The 20780-nt window shown below is 36.3% G+C and overlaps 1 protein-coding gene across 4 annotated transcripts; it reads left to right on the top strand.

Annotated features, from left to right (window-relative positions):
- Positions 1 to 12108: 12108 nt before the first annotated feature.
- Positions 12109 to 20344, top strand: LOC140769213 (receptor-like protein 4). 4 transcript variants are annotated; one of them, XR_012105873.1, is made up of 10 exons: positions 12112 to 12374; positions 12451 to 13515; positions 13588 to 13738; positions 14024 to 14095; positions 14590 to 14658; positions 15396 to 15464; positions 16372 to 16449; positions 17447 to 17655; positions 19544 to 19882; positions 19979 to 20342. XR_012105873.1 is itself a non-coding variant. In XM_073109844.1 (9 exons), exons 1-9 carry the CDS (start codon positions 12281 to 12283, stop codon positions 19648 to 19650), a joined length of 1911 nt encoding a protein of 636 aa, XP_072965945.1. In that variant the 5' UTR covers positions 12109 to 12280; the 3' UTR covers positions 19651 to 20344. The 4 variants fall into 4 exon arrangements, 2 of the variants coding, with proteins under 2 accessions (XP_072965945.1, XP_072965944.1); XR_012105872.1 differs by having other exon boundaries at positions 19544 to 19877; positions 19979 to 20341; XM_073109844.1 differs by having other exon boundaries at positions 12109 to 12371; positions 19544 to 20344.
- The last annotated feature ends 436 nt before the right edge of the window (positions 20345 to 20780 follow it).

The following is a 20780-nucleotide window of genomic DNA, read 5'->3' as shown; positions in this document are numbered from 1 at the left end:
TTTGATGAAGAAATGGATGGAGAGAGACGAAGTAAAGACGAAGAATAACAAATAATAATTAAGGAGGGTAGTTTTGAATATTCCACGGAGCGATGCCATGTCGCCACGACGGCGGATTGGCGTCAGCATGAGTAAAAATATTCATGTAGAACCCTGCATTTAAGCAAATTTGTACTTTGCAACTGGAACCCTATATTTTAACTATTTGAACATGGCATCGTATAGCGACGTTTTGGTAGAATAAGCTAAAAAGCACTACCCTTGCTTTAGTGTGTTGCTATGTTTACTCTTTCTTCTCCCACTTTTGAGAGTTAAGGTAACTAAACAGAGGGAAGAGGTGTTTCCCCTCCTTACGTTTTTTTTTCTCTCTCTCTCTCTATCTCTAATCGTCTTCTCCAAGATCTCTGTCAAGATCTAAGCCTTGTCACAACTCCATCGTCACAACCCCCGTCTCAATCTTCTTTATAGTCATTTATCTAAGCTTGCTTAATATTGTCTGTTCCCCCTACCTTCCTATTCTGATCACATCAATATCTCCCGGCATCGCTCTCCTCTTCTCTTTTGCCTGCACATTTCTCTCTCTTTTATAGTTGTGTCACTATTATCGATGCACATTGCCTCCATCCTTCTCTCTTTTTTCCTCTCTCGAGCTACTTTGAATCGCTTAGCTTACCCCTCTTAGAGTGGATTCGGAGGGTGGGCCACTTGCTAGCTCCATCTTGTCTTGTCATGGAAGCAAATTGGTGTTTATGTGGTGTCACAAGTTGGAATTTTTTTTTTTCGTCACCTTTTTCAGTTTTGAGCCAGTGCACCACTATATCTCTAGTTCGCGGTATGGCATTGTGCTCCCTCCATCTTATTTGGTCCTCCAACAAAATGTGGTCACTTCTAAAGCGTTTTCTTTTCTATTTTCTATCGGAGGCTGAGCAATTTTACTTCTCTAACTTTTCGGAGATTTGCATAACTGTGTCTTTAATAGTTGTGACGGAGTCACATGCTAACTTTAAATCTTTTGCTCTATTTTGTTTGTAGTCTAAGGCTTGATATCCTATTTCCATTACATCATTATTTACTTTTATAATTAAAGGATCAACAATTCATCACTCTACTTTCTCCCACTTTTTATATTTTAGATTACCTTCTAGAACTCCCAGCGCACGAGCTTTTCATATAAATAACTTTTGAAAAAAAAAACCCAAAAAGCGCACTTACTATATTTTTTTGTTATTTGCCATATAATACTAGTCTACCACCTTACATCTTATTTCTTAGATTAATTGGTTAATGGAGTAGACTGCAAATGGGAATATTCCTTATGAACTATTGGCCCATTTGAGTTCTTTCTGTAGCCTTAGAGATTCAAACATCCTTTTTAAATGAAAACTATTGTGTCTTCAATGTAGTGGAATGCGAATTGTTCAGATCTGCAAACTAATTGACGGAATTTGGTTTCTTTTTTCACATTGTAAGAATGTCAAAAGGATATCCAATTTGACCAAATAAGGTCAAATAGAAGTTTATGCCTTATGCTAGTTTGGTCGCAGATATATTTAAGAATAAGAAGCAACTATTTATTTGCAAAACAACCGACCAGAAATTTATTCATGCGAGTATCATATTATCCGAATGGCCATTAGCTTACCGTCGATGAAATATCTTTCAAAGTATATTTATATAGCTCAATGGTTAAGTTTTACTAAACTTTAGCATAGGTAGCATAACCTACTTGATCTGACATACCCGGATAACTCTTGAGTGGGCTATCCTTCCAATTGTTGATGAATGTAAAAGGATAATATCAAATTTTATTTTGTTTATAAGGGTAGATTTTATGAGCAAGTGTAATAACACTAACGCTTATAATCTAGCTCGCCATGCCATCCACTCTCAATCTTCGACCATATGGATCAGTGATCAATTGAATCTCATCTAAAATCTCTTTATAATCAATGTCTACGAGCCTTCTTTTTTTTTTAAAACAAAAAGGTTTGATATAATACTTTAGGGGGAAAAAAACATGAATAAAGATTAGGAACCAAATTAGGCACTACACTAACCTAGAATTTTTCAAATATAGGAGGGAGAATTTCTTATATGCCTATAGTTAATAAAAGATGAATATTTTACTAATGTGAATTGAGATGATAGGAAAATATATCAACAAGTTTCCAATCTCAATAGAACATTTCTCCATTCAATTATAACACATAGTGCTAGTCACATGCCTGATTATATATACCCTTTGAAAAAAAAAAATGAAATAAAAAGAGCGAAGTGCCTCTGAGAAGAAAATAAAGCTGTTTACCAAGAAAACAAAGGGGAAAGAAAGTTGTATATCATTCATTTTAACTAGAAAATTATAATTATCATATTACAACCAACGGATTATAATTCTGATACTTATTACAAGAGTAAATAAAAGGCTTTCGTGAGCCTCCGTCGAGATTCTAGCGAATCTGAACCTGGCAGTGAAGCAAAACAAATAAAAATGAAAATAAAAAACCATTGGCTGCCATTGCGGTTGTTACAGTTAGCCAGCAGTGGAAGGGTGACGACAGCGGCGACGTCAACTATGTCGACGAGGCAGGGGAGGAGGGAGGCGATAGCAATGCCGGGAGGTAGCTGAGAAAGGTGGGAGCGAGGGCGACGTCAGGGGAGATGGAGATGAAGTGAGGAGGAGGAGGAGAGGCGGATCTAACGTCGGAGAGGTAGGTGATGATGGAAATAGCGGACACCAGCGAAGCGACAGCAGCGGACACTGGCAAAGCATCAGCAGTAGTAAGGGCCAAGACCACCGGTGATGCGGGCGGAGGAGGAATCAGATGACAGCAAAGGCAGAGAGGAGGTTAAACAGTGGAATTTACAGGACAAAAGGAAAGAAGAGGAGAGAGAGAGAGAAGAGGAGAAGAAGAGAAAAGAAAAATGAGAAAAACCTCTCAAAGAGAGAGAGAAAGACCTCTCCTGCTAGGAGAGAAGAGGGGAGGACAACGCCAGTAACAGTGAGGAAGACCCCTCTAGATGAAAGAAGAAAAGGAGTGGCGCAAACCGTTAGGACCTGCTGCTGTGATTGAGTTCTCAATAGCTATCTCAGTCAAATATATATATATATGCCTCAGTCCACTTGCGTACTTCTTTTCTTTTTGAGTAGTTTATGTTGCGGAAACAGAGCTTAAACTTTAACAGAAATCACCTAACTACTAAACATTTATTAACCCTTTCAAAAGCTCGAACTTAGCTGGTACTTAGTTACAAGAGACACTAGACTTGCTCGGCAATCCTAGGCTCCGTGGCCTGTGCAGCTGCTTCATATAATACTTCTTGGAGGAGTAGATGAATTGTTACTATCTTCCCTTTCTTTGCTATCCAATGGAGGAGGTGATAAGTTTGAGCTAATACCTTCATCGGATGATTCTCTGTTCGTAGGCTTTAGTTGGTCTACTGCTGCTGGTGGCGTCTGCACTATGGGAGGTGGAGTGCTTGGCTTTGATTTTGTCTTGATCACGAGGCATGAGAAGTTCATCTTAATACACATGGCGCTCTCTCTCTCTCTCTCTCTTATCAAAGTTGGGGTTGTTTGCTGAGTCTAATGAGTCATTATTGGAGAATGTAGGGAGAATTATATAACACGCAGATCGGTGCACTTCATTCATACTTTGTTTGACTGCATTTTAAGATGCTAACTAGCTTCTTGTGGAAGGTAACATAGCACTGTCTCGTCACACTGGACATACAACTGTCTTGTCAAAACTCTTCTTAATGAAAATGCATTACTTAACTGCCACGAGAATAAAAAGAGGGTCGGTAGTCTCGTAGAAGACTTGGAAAAATATAGTCTTCGATTATGGAAGTTATTATAGACCCATGGTGTCGTGTTGACTAGAGTGATCATCAAGCGGCTTCAGCCTACCGTCCAACCGGATTGCGCACTATATTCGGTCAGCCTATCTACTAGTGGGTTAGTGGGTTCGTTAGTTAGTTGGATTCAAGTCGAGTTAGAATAATATAGCTCATTACCGTTCATCAGCTCCTGACAGAGCGGGCTTGCGACCAACATACTCTAATGACAGAGCGGGCTTTTGTGCAGAGTGACAAGTGGGCTTCTAAACCGAGCTTTTGGGTCGGGTCGTTGGACAGGCTTTCGAGCCGGGCTAGACAGGCAAATGGCTAGCCTGTATCGCCCATTGGTAGTTCTAGCTCAGGCCGGACTTAGCTTGGTCCAAATCGGACCGAGTCATAAGCGGGCTAGGCCGTTTGATCTAAGTCTAATGTCGATCGAGATTCTATACAAGCTGAATTCAAAATTGAATCAGGCTTAAATGTATTTGGTTTGATTTAGAATAGACATGAACCTACTTATCAAGATATGCTCGAAATAAAAGTAATCAATTCAAGATAAACCTCATCTTAAGATGCTTATTAGCTTCTTGAGAAAGCCAACGGAGCATTGTCGCGCCTCCTTGACAAGTGATAAGATCAGAGTTTGGCAGCTGGATTAAAGCCTGTGTATAGCAATTAAAGCAAAAATCTTCAAGAATTGTTGGCAAATGGGCCGCAAATGGGCCGCAAATCTGTTAAATAATCCAGGGTCTCGGGGCCGTATACTACCCGATTTAGTTATACGGAAAATTACTATTTAGACCCTACGCTTAATGAATATTGCTGTATGTTTGGACTCTCTGGATCAAACTTGATTTGTTTTTTCAAAAAAATGCCTCCTGATATATTTATTTATTCTTTTGATAAAAAGAAAATTCTGTTATTCACCAAAAAGTGCCTAAAAGTATGTCAAGTAGGCGTATTCCGATACAAGATCTAGTCAGCTTGCTTTGAGGGACAAGTGAGACGATAAGTTAGAATATTTAATAGTGAGCTGAAATATTTTGATGCCCTCTTAAAAATAGACTTAAATTTAAATGAACAAAGATTGTATATTTTAAATGATAGATAAGGTTTAGTGGAATTTAAACTCAAGTTACTGTTCTAAAAGTCTTAAGTCGTTGAGAATATGACTTTTTATATTTTATACTCCCACAGTTAATATTGAGATAGTAATCCTCCTTTTTAACACTTTAAGCTATTTGTGAGAAAACAATGCTTAGAATCGTATACTTGAATTTTGATTAATTCTAATGTTACGAACCGGCTTTATCAGATTCGAAACAGTTATGGACTAGATTGAGGATGTAACTTTCGAAGGAAGCTATGAATAATTTAACCGTTGGATCTTCCTGAATTTTGAATATGTTGTCATCCTTGAAAAGAGCTTTACAACAAATCTAAAATTGCAGGATTTGGATGGTTAAATCTTAAGTTATCGACCAAACAGTAACCGAAGGTCAAATAAATCCTAACTTATTAGCCCTCTGATAGCTAGATAAGTACTAGGTTAATTCAGTGGGGTGAAGGAGGAGAAGTTATTATAGAAGAAGGGGGTTAGAAGTTAGAAAAACTGATCAAAGACTTGGGCGATGGAAGGAAGGAGGTGAGAGAGGGCATCAATAGCTAAAGATAGATGAGAATAAGATAAGGGCATAATACCGAATTCAATTATCAGATTCATCTTTAATTAGGGTTTTCTCCACATATTTATAGAGGGTCACCCTATGGACTCATCAATTAAGTTAAACAACCCTAACAAACCAACAATTTTTGCCGTGGTGCATTCGAACGCACCTGATCGCATTCGAACGTGTAAATACCGTTATCTGTCGTTGCGAATACGTATAGACGTTCGAACGTGGATTCCTAGCGTTCGAACGCCCCCTAGGCAAAATGTCTTATTCTCTCAAGCAAATATAAACTAGATAAATAGGCTCATCCCAATGAATTTAATACTACGAGTGGATCCAATCCGACCGAGTCATATCATCTAATCTTTATATTACAAGACTAACAAATAAGCACGTGACAGTCAAAATTTGCTTTAGTTTGAAAGGCGAATCTTCTTAGAAAAGATTATTCCAGTGTTTGCCCCATTATTCTTCATGCCTAATTTGCTTTTAAACAATATTCTTAGAACCATACAAGTGGGCTTAGCATTATACCAGTGTATAGTATTATTGATCACCCGAATATATTTATTCCAATGAATGTAGAAAAAAGAGACTCTTTCAAGATGCTAAGCTCGTCCTCAACCATTAATTTCAAGTTTAATGTAATACTTTAGAAAAACAAACTGAATGAAGATTAGGAGCCAAATTAGGCACTCAACTAACCTAGACTTTCAAATATAAGGGGGAGAATTAGTTATATGCCTGTAGTTAAATAAAAAGATGAATCTTTTACTGATAAGAATTGAGAGAGAGGAATATAATATACAGTACTTGTCACAGAGTTGGGCTTGACTGTAATTCCACTGGCTCAACCAAACCTGGCCATCTAAAACTAGATTGCTCTCCTGATAACTATTATTATTTTTTATATACTTTTTGATTTATTTTTTCTTTGTTTAGAGAGTGGTTAGTTTTTCTTAGTTCAGAAAAGTTCAAGTAAAATTATCTCTAAGAAGATTACAACAAAAAGAAAGAGAGAAGTGTAAGAAAATCAAGTTCATCTTAAGTACTACTGCTCTTTTTTAAAACAGATCCCAAACTTAGAAAGTAGGAACATAGATAAGTAGAGGAAAAACAAACACCACCAGAAATCATCAAACGATACTAAGGAGACACTACTAGCCTTGTTTGGCAACCAAGGGCTCTCTGGCTTGCGCTGCTGCTTCATAACTTGTTGGAGGAGTTGGTGAGTAGCTACTATCTTCTTCTTCTTCTTTTCTATGGGATGGAGGAGGTGCTAGGTTTGAGCCAATACCGCCAGTGGATGATGTATAGTTCTCTTCCTTCTTTTGCATAGGCATTGGCTGCTCTACTGCTGCAGCTGGCTTCTCAAAAATTCCTGCAGGTGGCTTCTTTGGTGGGTGGTCTACTGGCTTCTGTCGTGGGTGGTTTACTGGCTTCTGTGGTGGGTGGTCTACTGGCTTCTGTGGTGGGTGGTCTACTGGCTTCTGATAGTCAGTTCCATCATCTGTCTCAGTTCTGCCTAAGCATGCGAAGATCTTAATACACATGATCACCTCTCTCTCTCTCTCTCTCTCTCTCTCTCTCTCTCTAGACTCTTGAAGTAAAGAGTACCAAAGTTGGGTTAGTGAATGAGTCTAATGAGTCATTACAGGGGATAGTAGGAAGATATATATATATATATATATATATATATATATATATATATATATATATATACGTATGTATCCATGGGTACACATCTTTGATACTTTGCTTAACTGCAGTTTAAGATGCTAACTAGCGTCTTGTAGAAGCCAAACTAGACCTTAGTCAAGACGATAAAATTCAATTTAGTTGTATGTTTCATTTCAAAGTGTAAACCAGTTGATCACTTATCAAGTGGTTCAAAATAGGGCCCAAGTGAAAGATAATCAATTCAAGATTAACAGCATTTTAAGATGCTTCGTTAACTTCTTGATAAAGCTAACAGAGCGATGCCTGAGAATGGACCGGCAAGGAACTAATCCCCAACCTTATAATACTGCCAAGTATTAGTCTCTTTCTTCCCAGATTCCTTATGCTACAATTATTGGGAGACGTTTGCTAATTAGTTTAGGGCTTTAGGCCACTATCTCTTAGCCGAAGAAAGTAAAAGGCAATGGAGGATTTTACTAAGTAAATCACAGCTACATTAAACCTCGACGAGTTCTTCGAATGAACACGGTATATTAATTTGGAGAATTAGTCTTTCTACATCAGATGATTGGGCTGTTGTGTTGTGTTGGCCTTTTCCACAAATTCCTTCTATGATAGATTTAAAAATCTATGTTCATAATATTGACCTAATTAGATGCTAGACTTTCTCTTTCTTTCCTTAAAGCCTGCTTTGGAATGTCTCAACAATCTCGTGCTAAATAATCTCCATTAATTTTATATTTTCGGTACAAAAAGTCCAACACACAATCCGACATTCTTAAGTTCATTTGGAATTTAACTATTCTATTTCGAATCTTTTATACAAGTTGATATTTACGAGGCACGTTTACATTCCTGTTATCTACACCAACTTGAAGTCGATGATGTGAAATGGAGAAAAGTAGTTGGTAAAATGATACTAATACAAGAATAAAAATGAATTGAAGAGTCATACCTATAGAATTAATAGCCAACAATAAATGATGCACATATATTTAGTTCATCCTTAGGTAATAGTACTAGTCAAACTTATATGTAGGTAATATATAAAAGTTAGGGCAAGCTATAAAGGAATAGTTGTATTTTAAACTTCAGCATTTTGTCATTAATGGTCTAGAATAAATTCTTATAACTGACCCAACTATCCCTACCATCAGTGACACTAATATTTTTCACCATAAACAAGGTACATATTGATTAAATTATCCCTCTCATCGTCATATCACATTATATTTTTGTGAGGGTAATTAAGTTTTTCTTTATGATATATATAGAAGATCTTTAATCTTTTATTCTATAGTTTTCTTTGTACTTTTTATTTTTTTAAATCTGGATATTAGTCATATTGAAACTGTTTTGGATCTCTTTTCTCATGTCAGTTGTCAATTAATACAAGAAAAACCCCCAGTATATGACCTTTTCAGACCATCTTCCATACATCAAACAGTTGACAAACATATAGTGGGCTCATCCATCTATAAGATATACTAGTTTTACTTCTAGGAATTAGAAAGAACATTGACATCATATACAATTCTATGAAACTTAATTAAAGAAAATTTAAAATTCATAGAATAAACTCTTTCAGCAGATGTTGCTTGTACGAAAGAGCTAAGAAATAATAGATCACTGGGTAAAACTTATGAATTGTTTCTATATATAGGCCAGCTTTCATTATCAATTGATTCAATTATATCACGAGAATTAAAGGTTGTCAGGATTAAGAGCTCATCTAATTAGCAGTGCCTTCCAAATGACTACCGGTTACGGGGCCAGCAACTCATCGGTACGATAGTCCTTCTCTATGTATCCATGCAACTCTAATGACTTAAAGCTTTTAGATTATTGTACGCTAATATTTCTTTCTTGCAGAATGACGGCAACGTGCGTGGCATGGAGCTCGCCGGCCGGCGAGAACCTCAAAAGCAGATCGTCGCAGTCCGGCGCAAGTCTGGTAGAAAGGTAAAGAGAGGCTTCATGCTAGCGTTTGCGGTTGCTCGCCTGGTGCTGTTTGGAGATATCACTGGCTTCCTGGGTCTCTGACATTAATTGCTGTTCAAAAAGGAGAAGAAAGAGTTGCAGATGGCCGGTTTCATGGCTGCCTTGGTTTGGTGATGGATGATCCATTAATTTGGCTTGGGTTTCTCATTGTGGTGTGCTGCTTGATCGTGATCTTGATGCTTATATATATATATATATATATATATATATATATATATATATATATATGAAATAAACCTTATTCTTAGTTGTTAATGAAGTGGAAATTGAGTGCTGATTTGGCTTTTTGGCCTTGTCACTAATGGCTTTGTAGCAATCCATTGTTGAAGATCTTGACCTAGTTTCGTATAACTCAGAGTCAAGTGGAAACTTGGGGAGTGAGTTTTGTGAAAAACACGTCGCCGATATATCAGTTAGTCTGACTTAACTAAATCTTTAAGTTAACTATACTAAGAAAATTATAAAGATATTCCCAATCAAATTATACTAAAAATATTTTAGTCATTTTAGAAATAAAATATCTCTACTTAACGCAATATTTTCACTGTGTTAACTCAAATATAACCTAAGATATTTTCTGTATATATCCGAGCTTGATTTATAACTAGTGAAAATATAGGATATAAATCATAATTACGTTATAAAGCAGAGTGTTATATACAAATTTCTCTACGCACCTTTACTAGTAAACTATTTAGATATATTAAAAAACCTGGTACTTAATTATCTAGGTAATTAACTATTTTTTCTTTATTTTAAACTTTTATTGTTTAAAAATCTGACTTTAATTCTCTTAGCCTACTTGAGCCTTACAAGTTGGTATATTTAACAAACCCAAATTTTATTTAACATTGACTCCCCCAAATTGCAAATCTAGTTGATCCCCAGTTTACACTCTACCACCAAAAATATAACAATGAAGCTGTTCTTATAATCTACATTCTATAATCCTATAATTTACCTAAAATTCTAAACTAACCTTATCCTAAGAATATTTAATAAAATAGAGAATATTAGTCTGAAAATAAACATACCTCTCATTTGATTTTAATTTTATCTTAATCTAAACGGCAAGGTGTTTTTTAGAAAATTTCAAACAAAATACAGACGCGGAATAATAAATATCTATACGGTAGAGTATATAAATATATATATATATATATATATATATATATATATATGATAATAAAAACAAAATATTTATGATAGATTTTTTTTTCTTTTTGATTAGCTGATATTGGCTCTGTTGTTTAATGTTGATGATTTGAATAAATTGGGAATCAAGTTTTGACTTTAATCCACTGTCCTGACCTGTGACCTTATGGAATGGAAGCATTGACTAATCCCAAATCCCAATCTAATTGGCTCAGTACTCACGTGAATAAGGAATCAATTATCCAGCATTTTTTATCCGGAATTAGTTGGCTTCCAAAGTTACACCGACTCTTCCAATACTTTTTATTTTATTTTCTTCTGGCCCTTCTTCTGGCCCTACAGAATAAATTAAACAGCATAAATAGGTTGGCAGGAAGTCACTTTCGGTGATCCTTTTCTCTTAATTCCTTCAAATGCCTGAAGACTAAGTCTTCGAACTAAATCTAACATAACAAAAATATCAAAATAACTTTTAATAATAATTAATTAGGATTAGAGAATCAACCTTCTCTAACACAGTGTAGATAGAAATAGATAAATAGGCGAGCTTTCAAATTAAAGAAGGAAAATTCAACAAATAAAACCTAATTCGATGAAAACTAAATAGAAAATTAGTTTATAAGAAGAAAAAAGAGGAAATTTGTAAAAAGACACCTCGCTTTAATACAATTGCAAATTATATTCTATATTTTTACTAATAATTACTTTTAGTATGACTTGAATAATTTTTTTCATAAATTTTTTAGTATAGATAATTTAAAATTTTGGTTAAGTTTCACTAGGAAATTTAACAACAAAGTATTTTTTAAATATATTCGCTGTATTATAGGACTCGTTTGTAAATAGTTGGTGTAAATTATAATTTTATTAAAAAATACGGAATTATATGCAAATTTTTTTTAAAAAAACTCTTTCTTTTTAAAAAAAAAAAGGTTAAGAAATATGAATTTCAATAATTTTATTTTATTTACCAATGACGTGTCTAAAACGGCGAAAAAACTCGGTGCACTCGCCACTTGGCATCTTGCAATCAGCTGAATCGCGCCGAACAAGGCGCAGCTAGAAAGCGCTCCTCGTTCCATTCGGCTGCGACCCAAATTTGTCCTGAATTCAGACAGGACGTGAAACGCTGTTCCGAGTACTACAAGTGATCTCCGTGATTGGTGCCTTACAGCCCGTCACGTCGTCTTCTTGTTGGAATTTGAGACCCGATGTGTAGTATTATTGGTACTATCACCTAAAATTTATGATGGATTGTCTACAATACTTGGGTACTAGTCATTGGATCTGAAAGCTGTTCTCTGTTTTGACCAACTTCGCCGACCAAATGTGGACCCGAAACCGTTAACACTTTGACACAGGATAATTTCCAACAGATACTCAGCCAAAAGGTCGCATGCCCCCATTGCCCCTGGCACAGTAAGCAATTCTTTTTTATGGATTAATTATAAGGTTAAATACTCTCCATGAGATTCTAAATTTCATTAAAAATAATTTCAAAATTTTGACCAACTAAATATACCATTTTTCTTGTATATCCTTCTACTATGTTAATTTTTCAAATATCAAATTATAAAGTAATTTTTAATTTCATCCCCTCTCTCTCTCTCTCTTGATTGTGAGAATATCATTAATCTTAATAATAATAATAATAATAATAATAATAAACTCTAGTCATAAATAACTTTTTTGAGATCCCATCAAAGATACCGCCACGTATGTAATCATACCTGAATTTTACAGTCGGTAAACAAAACAGCAAATCCTCGCATCACATGTGAGAGCGCACGTTAGATCTCGCGCCGCGCCGGCCCAGTGACTCACTCTCTCTCCTCCCACTGACCTCCATTCACGACCTTCCCACCTAATCACGCCTTCAACTCCTCTTCCTCCTCTCTTTTCTTCTCCCTCCTACGGTCCTACCCCCGCTCCGCATGCTACAATCAACAATGCGACTTCTCCTCTTCCTCATCTGGCTTCCCCTCTTCGCCTTCTCCGCTCCCGATCCCGACCCCTTCCTCTCCGGTGGTGAGCTTGCCAAGGGATTCTTCTCTCCATCTCGAATCTCTGGTTTATTAATCTTCTTCTTTCGTCTCTCTTGCAGGCGCGGGGAACTACTCGTACAACATCGACTGCGGCGGAGCCGCCAACTTCACCTCTTCCTTCGGTCGCCCCTGGCTCTCCGACCGCTTCTTCTCCCCCGGCGGCGCCTCCGGCATGGTCGCCGAGCCCCACCGCTTCCCCAACTCTCAAGAGCGCACCCTCCGATTTTTTCCTCCCGTCTCCTCCGGCAAGAAGTCCTGCTACTCCTTCCCCCTCCCCTCCGGCCGCTACTACATCCGCCTCTTCACCGTCTACGACAACTACGACTCCAAGCTCCGGTCTCCATCCTTCGACGTCTCCGTCGAGGGCACCCTCGTCTTCACCTACCGCTCCCCCTGGCCCGAGGCCGCCGCCCGCTCCGGCGCTTACTCCGATTTGATCGCCCCCGTCCTCGACACCGCCGCCGAGGTCTGCTTCTACAGCATTGCCACCGATCCCCCCGTCATCGCCTCCATCGAGGTCGCCCCCGTCCACCCCCTCGCCTACGACTCCTCCTCCACCGGCCCCGACCTAATCCTCGTGAACTACGGCCGCCTCTCCTCTGGAAGTAACCTCTTTGGCCCCGGCTTCACCTCCGACCCCGACGCCTTCTCCCGCGTCTGGCAATCCGGCGCCGACTTCCGCAACCCCAAGATCAAGATCAAAGCCCTCTCCGCCGGCGGCCACAAAATCTTCGGTAGCAACCAGCCGCCGAATTACTTCCCGACCAAGCTCTACGAAACCGCCATGACCACCGTCAATTCCGGGGATGCGCTCGAGTACTTGCTGCCCGTCGACACGAGGCTCGGTTACATGGTGTGGTTCCATTTTGCTGAGATTGATTCCGGTATCAATGCTGCCGGGAGGAGGGTGTTCGATATAATGATAGGTGATAACAATGTGACTAGGATTGATATATACAAGGAGGTTGGGGGATTTACTGCATTCAAATGGCATTATATCATTGATAATTTGACGACCTCGCCACTTCATGTGAAGTTGGTTCCGGTCGTCGGGAAGCCTATTATATGCGGGATTGAGAACTACGCAATGGTTCCGTTGGACATGGCCACCGTGCCGAGTCAAGGTAAGAAGGGAAGCGATCTATGCTAAATCTTGAGTTGGATTGGATGGATTGATCAGTTGTTTTTCTTGGTAGTGGCTGCAATGAAGGCTTTGAAGGAGTCGCTTAGGATTCCAGCTAGGATGGGTTGGAATGGGGATCCTTGTGCTCCTACAACTTGGGATGCTTGGGAGGGGGTCACTTGTCATCACAGTGAGAAAGGACAGGGACTGGTGGTTACCCAGTTGTAAGTGACAAATCACTGATGTCATTATCTTTTCAGTTAATGCTTGTTTCATATGGTTGCAATGTTCACCAAGTAGTTTGCCAAGTTGTTTTCCATGTACTGAATTGGATTTATCTGTCACTTAATTAGCCATGGGATTAGTAGTCGTTTTTTACATTGTCATCTCATGTTCTTCACAAGCCACATTCTTGAATGTGTGTTCATTGATGGTGCTCTGTAGGGGTATAATGATCTTTTATGCTGACTGGGTTAACTTGCCTTTTCTATTATGTTATGCCTTTACAGGGATCTAGCAAGTCAAGGATTAAAAGGTTATATTAGCGATCAAATAAGTCTTCTAACGAACTTGGTAAGCTTGTAAGTATCGTTGTGAATTTCTAAGACCCTTTTTCCCTTTTTTTTCCTATCTATGATGGCTTTCCAAATTATGATTGAGTATTTATTCCTGTATAATGGTAGTATCCCATATAGATAAAAATATACTTCTTATACTGGTGCAACAAAATATCAGATAATTAGCCTGCACTGACACTAGCAACAATGTAGAGTTTTGGTAATTCTATAGTTTCTTTTTCCTCTGGAAAAACATAATTCCTTTTGCATGTGGAACTTGTGAAGTTGTGTTTGCCAAAAATAGGACCAAAAAAAAAAAAATCTTGGTGTCACAATATGACTATCTCTTCTTGGCAATTCTGTGTTTAGAAATTTGTATTCTTCCACATTGCTGCAATAGGATAACAAGCTACAAAGTTGTATTCATTCTACTTTTTCTAACAGTTCAGTTTTCTCTGTATTTTGACCTTCTATCTTCATTTGGTTTGCTTTCTGGAATTATATTCTGCGACTTTCAGGAACTTAAGCTCTAATTCTTTGGAAGGAGAATTGCCATCAGGTTTAGGCAAAGCATCTCTCGTAAGATTGTAAGTAAAATTCTGTTCTCCATTTGTAAGTCACAAGGATGCATATTATTTCCATTAATGAAGACAAATTTCGACCTGTCTAATGTCTTTGGCAACTGCAGATTATCTTGTAATGTCATAAATTTTACTTTTGTTACCAGAAAAAAAAAAAACTTCGCACCATATAATTGAAAAGTAATGTATGCCATGGAGTATTTTATTTGTATATGCCATCAGATATGGTTTTGCATTCATTGATGCAACTGTTAACACTGATAGATCTAAAGGTTGATACCATTAACCACTCAAAAACCATGGTATTCTCAAACATTACACCAATATGGAGCACTGCACTCTACTCAGTACTCACTATCTAGTAACTAGCCTTGCAACTTTTGTGGCATTCCTCTAATGTCTGAATTTTCTTTTGTTGGAAATCTTAACACCATCTAAGTTTAATCAAGATCTTGACCACAAGCAACTTCTTGTGACTCAAGGATGTAATTATCTAATATCGACAACAGAAAATTAGTTGATCAGATCAGACAAATTTGGCATGTAATTAATCGATCAACACACAATCATTACATGGAAGAGAGAACCCTGGAATCTTGTCTAGGGTACCCATCCATTAGAGATTTAAAGTAATGGAAGTTCAGATGTTCAAATCTGAAGGATTGATTTGGAGAACTTTGAAGTTTGAACTCTGGCCTATTTCAAGAAGGTTTTATGAATTATGATTTTCATTGTTGTTTCAGGGATTTGTCATCGAATCAGTTTTCTGGAAGTATTCCTGATAGTTTTGGTTCAACCAGCTTGCAAATTGTGTAAGTGTTACTTATTGTTTGCAGCTTCTGAATTCTTTATTACTGCTGTTTGTTGAATTTGTTCTTGAATTCTCGTTTTATTAGTTTTAACAGTTTCCTCTTTATCATCATTTCGTGTATGATTAATGATTGGAAATCATTACTATGTTTCCAAAATCTCTACTGAAGGACATGAATTTTGTGCTTCCTGTTTTTCAGTCATATAACTCATTTGTTATCATATAAAAGCTGTGCTATACAATATCATGTGTGAATATAACATCATATTAATTTAGTCATTGCAATAATGGATATATAGATATACCCTATATGTATGCACACGTTCTCTAATTAAACTCTAATGTTTATAATTCTTTTATGAATTCTTCCGCATTTTTGTTTCTATATTTGTAAAATTTATATTATAAAAGATGTTTACTCATTCAAGCTGGTTTTTGGAGTGCATAATTGTTTGTTGCTACATTCCTTCCATCGTAAAAATCCACAAATTAAATGATAAGCTGTTCCATCTAAATGAGTTAGCTGATGGCGCAGTTACTTCATCTGCCAAACTAAGACAATCTAAACACTATTTATTTGCCCAATATAACATGATGCTTCAAATTATTCAACAATGGTCATAGATCTTAGTTAAACTGACAAAATTAGATTAAGCAAATCCAAATTTCACTCCATATATAAGGTGAAGAAGCACCTATTTAGAAACTATTACCTTGAAATGAACCTTAAGTTCTCATAGTTGTCAATGCACGACTTTTTTACATGCTTTACTGTGACTTTGGTTTGCATGGAATGATGCATGCTACTAATAAGTATAAACTTTACAGTGCCAACCTTGAAGAGTGGATTCTTGCTGAACATACAGTCTTCTATTTCTTTGCAACACTAATTTGTTTTACTTTTGCAGCTTACTGAACAACAATGAATTGGATGGGCAAGTTCCAGAAAGACTCTACTCAATCGGTGTGCATGGTGGAGTAATAGAGTAAGATGACCTTTCAAATTCTTGAAAATCTTTTCAGGCATCAGGACAAGTTTGCGTCCTTGCTGCAACATGCATCTTTGTTTGATTTCCTTCCTGAGAAAGCTGCAGATATAGGGTTCTATCCTTTTTTTTTATTATCTCTTACAAATGGCCATTACAACTAGAAGAATTGTCTTCCTCATTTCTAACTCTCATGCATATATTCACTATAAAGTATCTTAACCTCAAAGTAGTTGTTTCTTTTAAGATAAAGGTAGCATGAAGAAGGCAGTAATGGGTCTGGTCGGTACTAGGAACCACCATTAATGATTACCTTGACAGTGAATGGCATCAAATAGTTTTAAATTTTCTATAGGTTCAGGCATATCTGTTAATGATTTATTTTGGGGATGGAGCAGGATAGATGAATACTATAGGACCTACCATGCCTTTAGATAAGGTTTTGCATGCAAAGACTTAAATCTAACACTATACTGATCTGTTTGGATGGAAAGTTAGAAATTGTGCTCAGGTACCAATATAGTAGTATTTACAAGCCACATTTATACTTTAATCTACTTCAATGCTTCACTTTATCTCCTTCAATTTTATATCCACTCGAATGGATAGAAACTTATCTTGTATCCAATTCTCATCTCACATATCTTTCTGCATTTCAATGCCATTGGGACTGTAAAAGATCTTAAATGGGCTACAAGCCTACAACAGTTCAGAACCTTTCTTGAGTTCCAAATTTTTTTATTTTCTTGAAAATCCCTTCGGTAGACATAAGAATCTCCAATATACGTCCTAACCAATGTATACCTGGTATAGTGTACTTGCTTTTTAAATAATTTATCATTTGCTTTTGTCAGGTATTCTGCAAGTCATAGTTTAAAACCTTATAGAGGGATTAATATGGGGAAGTGCATTAGCTTGAGGACTAAGACCTCTAGCAATTTATAGATGATCCAATTTTTATATTTCTTCTCTTTATGACCTTGTAAGTTTTTGCCAGTCTATCGGGTAACAAAGGCCTATGTGGTGTGCCTACTCTACCTGCTTGTCCGTTGTTCTGGGAAAAAGGAGGCTTGAACAAAACCGGCAAAATTGCAATTGGTGTTTCATGTGGTGTCTTTCTCATTCTTCTATTCCTGGCGATTTACATATTCTGCTTACGACGGGGACAGAATGACTATGATTTTGATTTTCCACAAGATTTTACATGTAAGTTTAGTGTCCTGAAACATGGCTGATCTGAACTTTTATTGTTGTGGTTTACTTTTCTTCAGATATCATATAGCCTGCTATATAGCTCACACATTTTAGTTATGTTGGCACCTGACAAGATTATTGCTAACTCATTGGTGTTAGAGTTCAGAGTTTGCTATTACTGAGAAAGATAATTGAAAATAGTCCCCTTCTGTCCTGCTCATTTATGTATCATTTCACTGAATCATGATTTAAAGTTTGTTGAAAGAATTATGAAAGATAATCCTATCCATTGTCCATTTGTTCGGTTGAGAATAAAATGTTTATGTTGGTTATACCAGAACAAATGGCTAAAATTATCAGAAGAATAATTGATGTTTCTGGTTTAACTGGATAAAGATTGATAATGACCCCTGCAATAATAGGGATTGATAGAAAATAAACACTATTTAATTCACAAAAATGTTGAGATTAGACTCTGTAACAAGAGAGTATATAATATGTTCATGGTATTTTCCAATTATTTAATATTAGTTACTAGAATGCTGACAAAATAAAATTAGTCAATGAATTAAGAGTCAACCATGTGCATCCAAGAAGAGAAAAGGTTGAAGCAAGAATAGATATAGAGTGATCCATATCACGTGAGAAGAGGCTTACAAATTGTGCAAAAAATGTCTAATATTGTCAAAAAATTTATGAAGATGGAAGCAAAACCGGCTTATAAAAGTGGCTTAAAGTGTTTCTCTGTAAGAGAGGGATACGTGAAGATAGAACTGCCATAAATATAAGAAATGACTCTAAAAATGATTACACTCTTATCTCTTAGTTATGAATTCAAATTGTTCAACTCGCCTTGACTCCTTATAGCAAACATATTGTAATCAACTTTGGCACAATGATTACATTTCCTTTTTACATGTTAAGAATTTTGTGTCACATTATCTAGCACCAGGTGGATGGTACAAAGTACAAACTAATAGGAAGCTAATCACAAGAAGCTGTAGGCTTTGTCTAACCGACATATTTGTCAAACATTCTTTTTCCTAAAAATCTATAATTCTTATTTAGATTTGACTTCTTTCTGTACTTTCAGAAATTGTATGTATTTGAATAATATTCTCATTATTGGACTTTGATTGCTATCCAGTATGAACTTAGTGTTAATATTCTCATTATTGGACTTTGATTGCTATCCAGTATGAACTTAGTGTTACTTCACCCTTCAATTCCCCTTATTATGATGTAAAAGGTATAACAATAAGTAGCTATATAGATTGTACACTAGTGCAGGACATCAATGCTTTCTCCATGACAAAAATAAGGAAGTTAGTGAGTGTTTGGAATCTATGATTCCTTGATTTTTACTTTTATGAGAAGTCTATGGACTGCATTGAGTGAAGGACCAAGAAATGCAGTAAAACATTCATGGTATTTTCAAATTATTTAACATCATATAAATTATTTTCAAAATATTAAGAAAACATTCGTTTCTTCACATCTATTTTACATGTCTGGAGACATCTATCTAGAGTTCTTGCAATGTCAACAATACTATGCATTTGTTTAGAATTTTAACATAAACAGTTCAGAATGCAGTAAAAGTATTTTTAATTTCACTGTTGTATCTTATATATTCTGAATAACTTTTGGAACATGGTCTAGTTCTGGAAAGAAAAGTTTTACTTAAGTTATCTTAATAAAGCTTGTAGAATTAGTAAAGCCATATAGAGTTAATCATTTCTCCTTCTGCAAAGATAACTTTCTTTGACATTTATTGCAGATCTATTCCCTTATCTCTTGGTGTGCGTGTATATATATAGTTATCTAATTGTTAAGGTATCTAATGTAACAGTTTATATCATTTCTATTAGTGTAGCTAATATCTTCTTTTGGTTGTTAGCAATTGCTGCAAAACGGAATAGGTACCAGAGGCAGAAGTCATTGATGCTTCTCGAGATGGAGACACAAAATTCTAATGGCTTCCAAACTACTGTGAATACTATTTAAGACATCTGAGACAGATTTGCTACAACATCACTAATTCTTTGGTTGAAGTATTTTGTTGGATACTTCCTCTTTCCCAGAAACACCTCCTGGTGGCAACCACATTGAAGCCCTTGGTTTGAGGAAAAGTGCCATTGAGCAAGACCGCATAAGTCAGAAGGGATATATTCAAAGATCACATTCTGGCATGCCATCGAAGGGATAAAAATGCAAATTGTTGGCATTACATTGTATGGTAAATCATGTACATTTGTAGCCTGTATTAATTTGATGAACGCTGATTTTGCCGGCTCCTCATGTCAGTTCCTGCACTGTGTCTGAAATTTGACAGGTATGCAGCAGTTATGTACATCAATTAAATCTCTCCTATGCAATGAAAGTGCCGCAATAGCAAAACAGTGACTAATCTTGCCGTGGGAATTGATTGATTTCTGCATTCTATCTTATGAAACTATTGGCTAGTTATAAGCACTGGGATCACCAAATGTTCTAATGATATCAGTACCAGTTTTCTCAGTCTTACATACTTTGTCAATCTGACTAATATTTCCAAGAGTTCTTAACAGTTTCATTTATTAGTTCGTGAGTGATTGTTACGATGGTAATTAAATGTTGCGCCTCCTTTTCTCTTTTCGCAGTTTAGATTGTAGAAAGTCGAACAAAAATATGCATGAACAAACAAGCCAAACTTGATTAAATTACAACTTTGTTGGAGTTTGGCTTGAAAAAGCTTGTGTTCATGTATTACAAAAGTGAATCATGATGAAGTGCTTGTGCTTGGTTTTATTATATGTAAAATATAATATTTGAGGAAAGCTTTATTTTTACACATTAATTAAAGGTATAATTATATTAAGGCCTTTTGGATTATTGTCAAATTTTTATGTTCACATTCTCATTTTATTTTAAAGGTATGCATTAACCTTCTAAATTATAAAGTATCTCTTTAACTACCCTCTGGGTCTGTGTTGCTGAAAAATATTAAATCATTTTTTTTTCTCTAAGATAAGAATTATAAATGTGAACTGATCTTTATAATTCTAAGTGAGGTTGGCCTATTTGCTTTGAGATTAGGGTTCAGAGACCCCTAAATTGGTTCAGTTCAGTAAGTGAATTTTTTTTATTTTTATTTT

The sequence above is a fragment of the Typha angustifolia genome, chromosome 10 (assembly GCF_048772165.1).
Source record: "Typha angustifolia cultivar Huaian chromosome 10, ASM4877216v1, whole genome shotgun sequence".
Classification (NCBI taxonomy): domain Eukaryota; kingdom Viridiplantae; phylum Streptophyta; class Magnoliopsida; order Poales; family Typhaceae; genus Typha; species Typha angustifolia.
The sequence above is the reverse complement of the archived record's forward strand: the minus strand, read 5'-3'. Positions and strand labels throughout refer to the sequence as shown.